This window comes from Leptosomus discolor, unplaced genomic scaffold (assembly GCF_034619465.1).
Source record: "Leptosomus discolor isolate bLepDis1 unplaced genomic scaffold, bLepDis1.hap2 HAP2_SCAFFOLD_191, whole genome shotgun sequence".
Taxonomy (NCBI): domain Eukaryota; kingdom Metazoa; phylum Chordata; class Aves; order Leptosomiformes; family Leptosomidae; genus Leptosomus; species Leptosomus discolor.
Window position 1 is genome coordinate 62613 of NW_028237860.1, and position 11075 is coordinate 73687.

Consider the following 11075-nt stretch of genomic DNA (forward strand, 5'->3'; position numbering starts at 1 on the left):
GGCACCATTTACTCCAAAATATTCCATACTAAAGCATACAGTCCTAGTGGGGGAGAGGGCAGGGAACAACACCCCAAAACCAACAAACAAAAACATGTCTCTGCTTTTATTCACTTAACATCCCGGGGAAGTTAGATAATGGAAAAGTAATTCTCTGGAGCCTTGCTAAGTTTTAATGCACTAGTAATCATTAATTATTCTTCCAATATATTTAATTTCTTCACAGTGCATATGAACAGTTTCAATATCTTGTCTCTACAATGGAAAAATTATATATTTATCACAATTATTTGTCAATATTAGAAAGCTGTTTACTCTTCCTCCATATGCAATCTCTCCAAGCGGGCAGAGAGATCATTCTTTCTAGTCTAATTCTGTGTAGGATGACTGAACACCTACACAGAATGTTAAATGCTGCTTGCAAAGTGCTCTCAAGATATATCTAACCCTCTTCACCACCCCTTGAGTGGGTAAATATTGCACATTTTTTTTAAGTGAGTAAATAATGTCATTTAAATCTGTTTATGGTAGTGTAACCCAGGAAAGATCTCAAAGGAACTACTTTGATATACAAGCAACAGGTACCCAGAACATGGCTCAGCCCAGTGGGGTCGGTAATTTTCAGGAATTCTGACTAATTGTGATTATTTGAGTGTTGGGTGCAGTTCACTCGGCTGCAATGAAGAGAGCTCACGCTTCAGTTACCACACTGACCTAACTAAAGCTTCGGACAGTGTTAATGCACAACTTTGCCACCTTTGCAAGATCTCGCCGATTTCCTGGAGCCACAGGTCTCTATCTTCTTAGCACGGTCTCTGCCCTCTGGTTTGCCCCGACCTGGAAGGCTTTGGGGTGCTGCCTCCTCCGTTGGGGTCAGGGCTTCCACTTCCACGTTACCAGAAGCCTCACGTGGTGCTTCCCTGCTGGCTGCAATACTAAGGAAAGCGGGAGGCTCGGATTCTTTGGTGGTCTCCATGGGTTTCTCCTTTCATGTTTTCTTCTCTGTCGAGTTAATGTTTTTCTTTGGTGATTCTGTATCCAACACGCTTCCCTCCACACCCGAGACCAGGCGGGGTTTTTGCCCGGAGTTTCTGTGAGTCTCAGCACCACAGTCCCCCTTTGCAACGGCTTCACTTCCAGTGCGGGTCTCCCACGGGGTCACAGCCTTCTTCAGGTGCCCCCCCCTGCTCCAGCATGGGGTCCTTCACAGGCTGCAGGTGGGCAGCTGCTCCACCGCTAACGCCCACGGGCTGCAGGGGGACAGCCGACCTCACCAGGGTCTGCACCCCGGGCTGCAGGGGAATCGCTGCTCCAGCACGTGGAGCACCTCCACCCCCTTGCCCCTTCACTGACCTCAGTGCCAGAGTTTCCCTCACACCCCACTCCTCTCTCTGCTGCAGGTTTGCCAGCAGTTTCTTTTCCCCACCCCCGCTTCTTAAATATCGCAGAGGCACAACCACCGTTGCTGATCGGCTCGGCTTTGGCCAGCGGTGGGTTCAACTTGGAGCCGGGGAAGCTGCTGGCAGCTTCTCACAGGATCCACCCCTGTAGCCGCTCCTCTGCTACCAAAACCCCGCCACACAAACCGAATACAGCTCCCAAACCGCATTTCCCCTATCCCCCCACTATTAAGAAATGCTATGTTAAAAACACAGGGGGTTTAAAATATATAATATTTAATAGATTATATAAAAACATCTAAAGAGGCAGACTTTTTGAATATATAACGTTTAATAGATTATATAAAAAACATCTAAAGGTGAAAACATTTTGAATATATAATATTTAACAGATTATATAAAAACAACTGAAGAGACAGACTTGCTGGATTTATAAACCTTTTCTTCTTCCCTAGGCACAAATCAGGAGGGAGGTTGAACTCAGAGAATCCAGAAGGGACTTCTTTTTACATGCTAGCTAATTATTACACTGTACCTACCAACTACCCTAGACAGAAAAAGGAAAGAGAGAGAGAAACGGAGAGATGAAGGGGTGAGGAAATTGCACTTAACCTATCAAGTCCTCAAGTCCTAAGCTACCAGGAATGTCTTGAACAGGATTTAACAGGTGCTTTCCTTTAGCCCTGAAGAAACATGTACCGTGTTCATTTCCACATAGGGGGGGGGAAAAAAAAAAAAAAAAGAAGATAATTTACATATTCACATTTCTTCCTTTACAAGTAAAAAAATAAGTGCTGTTAAAATTTCTCCTCTTGAGGAGACTCATGGACTAGAGACTTGTGATGTGTCCTTTACAGATATACCAAGCAGTTCTTGTGGTGGTGTTTCCGTGACTCAAGCTGGTAAAAGTCACTGTGGATGTCTCCGTCTCTAGAAAATCTTGTCCCTTGTAAGTCCCAGCAGCACGGGGGGAGCGTCCTACTAAAGTCTGTGTGGGCTTTGGAAGGTGACTGGCCTCTCATAAGAGGGCTGCCAGGTTGCTCCAGTCGGTCGCATCTGCTGGAAAAGAGGTGTCGTTGAGATCAAACAACTGCTCTATGTTGACAGCGGTGGAGAGGCAGTCGCTTGTCTCTTCGTCCCAGTGATGTTGCAGGAAGGAAGTGGCCAGGAAGGTTTCATCAAAGTCCAAGATGTTCTGGTTGGATGTGGTGAGGACCTGCTCCCGCCCCTGGGGACACTCAGTGTGCTGCCCGTGTACTGTCAAGTCCAGGTCGTGTGTTACGGGGCTGGTTGGAGTAGGTGGGAGCTCCAGATCCCCCAAAGTGGAGAAGTCTCCATTCAGGTTGGTGTTGAAGATGGCTTCCCAGCCAAAGTTGCCTGTCAGTGATCCCAGCTCGGCCTCCTCTTCCTGGGTCAGCAAGGCAGAGTCAGAAAGCCGAGGTGTCTTGGCCATTCGTTTGGGCGAGGGCTGCTTGTGCTTCTGCCCTGCTTTGCCAACCACCGGCTTCCAGTTCTGGGTGCCGGTGACTTCTTCAAACTCCCTCAGCAGCTGCAGCAACTCCACGTTGACGTTGAGGATGTTATCGGAGGCGCAAGGGGAGGCAGCTGGGCTGGCGACGCCCTGTGCTTCTGGCTGGTCTGTTTTGGTGAAGGCAGGATGGATCTGCACTGGGGCCGTCCTCCGTTTTTTGAAGGCCCCGTTCTCGAGCCGGTCAGCATGTTGGGGGTCAAGCTTCCAAAACCCGCCTTTCCCTGGCTCGTCCTTCTCTCGGGGCACCCTGATGAAGCACTTGTTCAAGGAGAGGTTGTGCCGGATGCAGTTCTAGACCCAAAAGAGAAAAAAAAAAAAAACAAGGTTGAACACTTGTTTGCTGCTGCAGCACCTACCTGTGTGGGGAGGCTGGTAGAGAAGCATGTTTTCAGCAAGGCCCTTTGGGAAAAAGAAAGCAGAAACGGCAACACCGAGACATCCCAGGCTGCATGCCCAGCAGAAACTCCCCTGCCCCTAGCCACCAGCAGAGTTTTCTTGCCTTCTGTCTAATCCAGCCAGAGGTGACAGGAGCCAAGGGGCTCAAGCTAGGACCTGCCAACCAACAGGAAGCTTTTGGGCAACTCTCCTTGGTTGTAAATTGGGACTGTGGGGCCTTTGATCATGCAGAGCACTGGGAGAAACTGGCCAGACTCGCTCCAGGCATGGAGCTGAGCTGAAGGAGGCTGGGTCCTCCTTCGTGTCTAAGGAGGAAGAGGAGGGTATAATCTTAAAGGTCTTTTCCAGCCTAAATGTTTCTATGGTTTACACCAGTGTGGCCACAGCCCCATTACAAGTGGCAACACATGGCAGCACCGCGGGGGATGGCATCGTGAGGGCCCTCCTTGCATCCCCCTGTTCATCTGTGCCTGTTGCTAGTGTTGAGGGGAAATTATTTGGTCAAAAATAGGCACCGTGCCTCCCCGCAGCCAGGCTGACCCAAACCAGACGGGCAAAACTGGAGACACACATGGATGTTCCACCACAGCCCGGTGTGTCCCCAGACGTGCCTCCTGGCCTGAGGAAGCTTGGTGTGGAATCACTGCATCTTCACCAGCCACCACTCAAACGAGCTGAAGGGGGAAAAGAAAAAAAAAAAGGCAGGGGGGGAGAGAAATAGAGGAGTTTCTGCTCCCGTCGAGCTGTTCTGAAACCCTGAATGTGCCTGGAGTGATGTGAATAATCAGAAAGGGAACTCTGTTGTTGGGTAAATAACCCAGCATTGGACTCCACAAAGCGAAGACTGTATTAAGAGATTGGATATGGTAGAGAGTTGGGTTTTTTTAATGTTGCCTGGATATCTTTATGCTTATTCATCCATAATCCGTAGTGCCAAATAGGAAAAACAAAGCTTGAATGCTTAGAGCTGTCGAAAAACATGCACACACACACGCACACAACAAAACCCTCCTCTGGGCTGAAGCTCCTTGGGTGTGTTGGCGCCTCTCCAAAGCACTCAGCTCCCACAGGAATATATCCATCTCCCCCCTGGAGTATGGGTGGCTTGACCTTTCCAGGCTGCCTTCACGTACGGGGATTGGGATAGGGGATGAGAACACAGCCTCGAAAAGAAAGTAAAAAAGAGAGCGAGAGAGACAGGGAAAAAGAAGAGAGTGAGAGACAGAAAAAAGACAGAAAGGAAAAGAGAGAGAGAAAGAAAGAAAACAAGCAAAAAAAGAGAGAGAGAAAGAAAGAAAAAAGCAGCAGGAACACTGATACCCCTGCAAACAATTCAGGCTGTGGGAATGCCTCATTTACAGTTTAACAAAATTTTATGTGGGTGAGAGACTTGCCAGCTGAATTCTCTGCTCCCCATCTCCCCTCCCCATCCCAGACCTCATTCAGCCTGGGCCGCCCTCTGTTATGACCCGTCCGGTTAACGTATTTATCACTCCTGCCTGCGACAACCCCGTGAACCCCCTGCATCTCTGCAGAGAGGACTGAAAACCTTCTTTCTTTTTTTAATAAACACATTTAATTAAAAATGTGGTGATTATCCAGCCGTGAGTTTGCAGAAGAAAATCAACACGCTGGCCCTGGAGAGGGACCGGGGGGTTCCCTTCCCCATGTTGGGCTTCAAGAGCTGCTGGAGACCCACCTGCCCAGAAGGAGGGTGGGCAACACGTGGGCAGGGGGTTTGCAGCAGATTTGCCCAGCCCTGCCTGGGTGAGCGCTGCCACCGGGATCGCTGGCACGCTGCGGATTTGGGCTGGGAATAACCCAAGCAGAGGGACGAGCCACCCAGGTCCCTCCTGCCCTGCCATATCCTAGAAAGCCTCACGTGCCGGAGGTCTCCTTGCGTGACGGAGGAGAGCAGCAAACCAAGGTGGCTGGGAAAAGCCCCTGTGCTTCACGCGGTCCCCAAAGCTGGTGAGCCTGGGGGCTGTCCCCTACCCCCTGGGGACATGCTCGTGCTAGCTGGGGACAGCAGCCCTATTTGACCTCTTTTTGGGCTTCCCTCTGAGGCCTCACCAGCTCGTCACAGCGATGGAGCCTCCTACGCCTGTCCAAGGGGACAGGAGACCTGCCCTGCTGGGAAAGCAGCAGCATTTCTGCTCTGAACCTCCCCAGCGAAGGATTTGTCCAACAAGCGGCATCTCCCTGGGGCTCCTCTCCATCCCTCTCCTACACCTGCACCTCAGCACCCAGAGATGCTCAATCTGGCCATTTCACGTGTGCTCAGCCCGGAGGGACTCAGGACACCACGAGAGCCTCAGAAAGGTGGAGCTGGGGACAGAGACGCCTTCGTCCTGGAGCCAAGAGGAGCCGCAGGGACCAACAGCCCGACAGGTACCTCCTTGCACCCAAAATGGCCCCGGGCTCTCCCCTGTAATGGCTCCTTCCCTCCGCCGCCCTCATGGTCGCGGCATTTCTGCACACCCAAGCTCTTTCCGTTACAGCCCTTCCCCACCAGCTGCCGGTGCCGCCTTCCTCCCAGTGGGATTCAGCATCCCCATGGCACCTTGCCTTGCACAGTGGAGGCTGTGGGAAGCCCTCCCCAGCCCTGCGGGGCGAGGGGACAAGACAAGAGGTCTCCAAATCTCCTACCTGCCAGGTGGGATCAGCATGTCGGAAGTAGCAGAAGTTGTCGGTAATCCACTTGTAGATGGCGGAGAGGGTGATTTCGGGCTTATCGCTGGCTTCCATCGCCATGCAGATGAGGGTGGCGTAGGAGTAGGGCGGCCTGACGTGCGGGTTGGTCTTGTAGTCGATGTCCTCTGCCAGCTGAGGGTGCACGGGCATGGTGTGGTGCGCCGTCCTTGAGGTGGAGGAGGAGGAGATGGGAGTGTGGGGCACCCCCATGCACGCTGGGTCAGCGGCCAGGGGTGACATCGGGGCGTCGAAGCTGGAAAGCTTGTGACAGTCAAGGGGCTCTGGGCCACTGGGGCAGTAGGACTTGCCCATGCTGGTGTCCTCCCTGATCGAGAAGTCCGGCAGCCACATGAGGCTGGTCAGGCTGTCGTCCAAGTCCACCGCGGTGTCGTTCTTCGTTCTTTTCTCCTTCCCTGCCCGCAGGTGCGACGCCTCAGCCATGCCTTGGGAAGGGAAGGGAGGGGACGGGGCAGATCCTGCAAGAACAACAGGGAGAGGGTTGAGGCTCCCCGAGGGTGCAGCCGCTCTCCAGCACCGGGGCAGGTGCCGCTCCCGGTGCCGCTGGGTGACACCCATCCCCGGGGTGCTGCACGCTGGAGCCGCAACACCTCCCCCGGGGTGCCTTAGCAGCCCTGAAACTCGGGCAAATTCCCCCCAAACCCCGGGGGCCGGTGCTGCCCAGAAGCCTTCGGTTGTAGCAAGAATTAAAAACGAACCCCACAAAACCCCCACAGACGACCAAAACCCAGCCCTGCCGTCCCACAAAGCAGGGATGCTTCTCCCACCCGCCGCTAGCAGGACAAAATAGCTTCAAGTTCCCCCTCCCCGCTACCAACTTCCCTCGGTTTCACCCTATTTCTGCTCCTCCCTTCACCCGCTGCCCCTAAAGCAACCCGGGGGGCGGGGGACGGAGCCCCGCGGGGGACGCGGACCCCCCCCAAGCGCCCCCTCCCTCCAAGCGAGCCGGCAGCTTCAGGTGTCCGTTAGAGCCCGAGCTGAGGGTGAGGCGTCTGGCTTTCGCTGCTGGGCTTTCAAGCCGCAGTGCCGCGGGTTTGGGCGAGGAAAGAGCCCCCCGAGGCGAGCCGCGGCCGAGGAGCTCCGCACCGGCTGCGCGGCGGCGGCTGGGACCGGGGGTGCCGCGGTTTGAATGACGCCGCGCTCAACAGTCGCGGGGGGGGGCGCGAGGGGGGGGGGCGCGAGGGGGGCGGGAGGGGGGCGCGCGGGACCGGAACCGCCACCACCCGCCCCGCTCCCGCAAAACAGGCTCCTTCCCCCCAAAATAAGCCTCGGGGGCAGCGACAGCTTGTGCAGATGCTTGAGCCCCACCGTCACCACCCAGCCCCCGCAAACTCCTGTGCCCGCAGTGAGGGACAGCCCAGGAATGCTCGCTGCGGCGGGCGGGGCGGGGGGACGGGGACGAGGGGAGGAATAAACAGACTAAAAGCCAAAAGAATAATAACCCCCGCCCCGTGCAAACCTGCTGCCCAGACCTGGCACGGTCAGGGCTGGGGAGATTCTTGGTTATTCCCAGAGTGAGATTAAGACACAAACACGGTCAGGTGCCGTAAAGAAAAGAAGTTTAATACTTCCAAAAACATTTGCGTAGAGGCAGGAAAGAGACAGAAAGAGAAGGAAAAAAAAAAGCAAAGTACAAGTGCAATAGCTACCACCACGGAGCTGCGGCGTCCCGTCAGTCCGAATCGACTTCACGTCAGGTGGGGAATTCCACCGGGTGCTGGTAGTCGTGGTTCTTTTATTGGGGTGTCATCGCTCCTCCCGGGAATCGATTAGCATCTCAGCCTTACCCACCCCCCCCCCCCCAGCGGTGGTGCACATGCCCAATACTGTCTCTGTGGGGGATCTTTCTGTCCCTGGGTCTGGGCGCATGGGCCGGGGTAAGGGTACAAACAGGAGATGTGCGGTTTTGTGGTCGGGCAGGTGCTGTGTCGCTGCAGCGATGGTGAGGCAGACATCCCTTGGGGCAAGATGTTCCAGCAATGTTGAGACATCCGCTGCAAACACAGTCTCGACAAAGTCCTTTACACCAGCCCGTGGCTCAACATTGCAGTCTCATGGATGGTGCTCCGTGGCAGCACAGAAAGCAAAGATAGAGATAAAGAGAAAGGAAGAAGGAAAGGAAATAGCATAGAGGCAGGAAAGGAAGAGAAAGAGAAGGAAAAAAAAGTAACGCGATAGCTAACAATATCTAATAACTACAAGTTAAGCATTTCAACAATGACCTATTTTTTACATAAACATTCAAAAGAGAAACAGTTACAAGGGCAAAAGGTGCATATTGCAGGAATAACTGAAGCAATAGTTAACAACGCTAAAGCTGTATAAAAGATTGGTACCCATATATAAAGGTTTTCCATTGTTTTCGCGGTTTTGTGAATACAAGACTTAGAGCGCAAGGGGTCGGTTGGCCTGGGCGGTAGGGATTGGGGCTCGGGGTCAGCAGAAGCAGCAGAAAAATGGATTTCCACACCCCTTTAACTTAAAGCGCATGTGTTGTTAGGGGGTCTCGAGAGTTCTGTTATACCCGGATGGCAAAAACAAATGCAAGGCCAGGACCTACGCATGCGTTCTAGGAGGTGAGGGAGGGCTGAGAGGGTACTTCTGCTCACTACGCACTCAGTCCCGTTTGAGCCATCAGCCCGGACCCAGGCCACGAATTGACTCACCCATCCCGCTGGAAAAATGGGAATCGGGGACGATCCCTTGTGCACCGGTCTGCTGTTGGGCTGTTTCCTGTTGGCGCTCGGGACAGTGATCTCCATCACAACGTACGAGTGTGTGATGAGAGGCTGGGTTAGAAGAAGACCGTCTTCCCCTCCCACTCGCCCAGGACCGCGAAGGCCACGGACACGCCCTGAAGTTTCAGTTGAGGTACTGCAGACAGCTTTATAGTTGAAGAAGGGTTAGCTACCACGCGGTGCAGTTTCTCCTCGGACTCTTTCTATCGCTATCGCCCCCGTGGGAAGAGGCCACGATGGATGGAAGGGTCGAAGGTCGTCTGTCTCCCCCTCCGGTCCCGACCACGAGCGGCGCTCCGGAATCAGGTCGTCTGTCACCCCGACAGCCTCCAAAGGACTGTGCTGAACTCACGGCGGGGGGCGGGGGTGTGGGTATTTTCGTTTTGATTGCGTCACGTGGAACTTTGTCGGATTGTTAATTGTTTTCAGGGTCTTATTTGCTATTAAATTGTCTAATAGTTCATTGAACTTATTTTGGGATTGCACTAACTGTATAATCCGTACTGTTGGCTGCGCAGTTTGGCGTACAGCTCGGATTTGTTTAACGCCATCGGGTGAAACCATAGTGGCAAATTGCATGTTAGTTATAACGTGTTGAATCCATCGTATAAAACATGGAATAGCGCATGGCAAAAACAGCAATGTGGCTAATCCACATAACAAATAAAATAGGATTCCTTTTACCCAGGGACTTCCGGGAAGCCAGGAAAACTGGTCAATGTCCCAGCCTTTCCAAGTTTGGACGGGGACATGTGCTAACTTCCGTATTTCGGCTGTGATTTGTTTAACTACCTGGCCATTATCATCCATTTTTAAACAACAATTGGAAACATGTAATTTACCACAAACACCTCCTTCTTCGGCTAGCAGGTAATCGAGAACCATCCGAGGTTGATAAATTGCATTTCGCACTTGAGTTGCTTGGTCTGCCAATAGGTCGAGGGCCGTAGCTGTTTGATTAGTAATAATTTCCAAGGCAGCCTGTAAACGAATGACACGATTCAGATTATAGACAGGCTCTCGAGCACCGCTAATGGGTTCGTTAGGATTCCAGGTTGCAGGTCCATAATGTCGTATGAGACGTTGGGGTGTCCACTCATCTTTACCCCAGGATTGGCTACTTCCACCTGCCATAGAAATATCAATGGACCTTCGGTATCGACTGAGGTCATCATATACCTTAATTCCCAAATTGTTCCCATTTTGGCCTGGTAATCAAAAGAAGAAGGGGCGTATATAACCTACCTAACATGTTCCACTCCAATTTTTTTGTAATTTTCGACACGCATGATGGCCACAAATCCAATAGTGACCTTTTAAAGCCCAAGTTCCATTTACAAATGGTCCTTTCCCTCTTTTTCTTAAATCGGAATTACAAGGAGTTTCAAAATAAGTGGTGTTTTTTAAGCCCAAAGGGTGTCTAATTTGATTATTTGATTTTACTGCATTAACCCAAAGATTACATTTCCATGCTCCTACCCGACTGCTGTGGTTGCATTTAATGGGGACTGTTTGGTTGGTTATACCACTTATGGCACAAGCCAAAGGAATAGATTCCCTCAATATCACGACTCCTGTGAGATTGGTTTTAGACCAAAAGCTATCAAATCGTTTCTTATGCCCGGTTTCATTGACCCATGCCCAACTTAACTGTCGAGGAATGAGATTTTCGTCAGTGGTGTTGATTAACATACACCATAACATGTCATCTTTGACAGGAAAGGAGGGACTATAAGTTGAACAATTGATGGGTCGACACCCAGGGATAATGCAATGATTTCCATATTTAAATGTCCAATTACATACACTATGACCCACGAAAACTCCATTAGTGTCCTTCCAATTTAAGACAATATTCTCCCTTTTCTGGAACCTGGATTTTCCATGGTTTTGTTTCCTCATTCCAATACAGTGAGTCAATGCCAACCATTATATCACTCAGACCACTTACAAGCCATTTTGGGGATATTGGTTTTGATGTCCGTGGACAGTCTCTAAATCCTAGAGGACTCCCACATAAAAGTTCGTTTCCCAGAAGTACCTCCTAAACTTGTACTTTTGTCCCTGAATTCTGAAGAGTATTTGATGGCCACCTGTCATGTGGATCCCATTTTAAACTCTATGTAAAGAAAAGGAGGTATGGGAATTCTACCACTATGGAAAGATACAGCTCGGCATTTCACAGGGGTTAGAAAATGTTGCCTCACTCACATCTGGTGACTACCAGTTTGAATAGCGTGGGGATTCGCTGGAAACTATATCAAAAACCTGTCAGCAACTCTTTTCTAAAAATGTGGT

The 11075-nt window shown here is 51.5% G+C and overlaps 1 protein-coding gene across 1 annotated transcript; it reads right to left on the bottom strand.

Annotated features, from left to right (window-relative positions):
- Positions 1 to 2418: 2418 nt before the first annotated feature.
- On the bottom strand, positions 2419 to 6462 carry LOC147412585 (forkhead box protein J1-like). The gene is made up of 2 exons (XM_086481207.1): positions 5977 to 6462; positions 2419 to 3222 (listed from the first exon to the last, which is right to left on the bottom strand). Exons 1-2 carry the CDS (start codon positions 6460 to 6462, stop codon positions 2419 to 2421), a joined length of 1290 nt encoding a protein of 429 aa, XP_086337333.1.
- Between the last annotated feature and the right edge of the window lie 4613 nt (positions 6463 to 11075).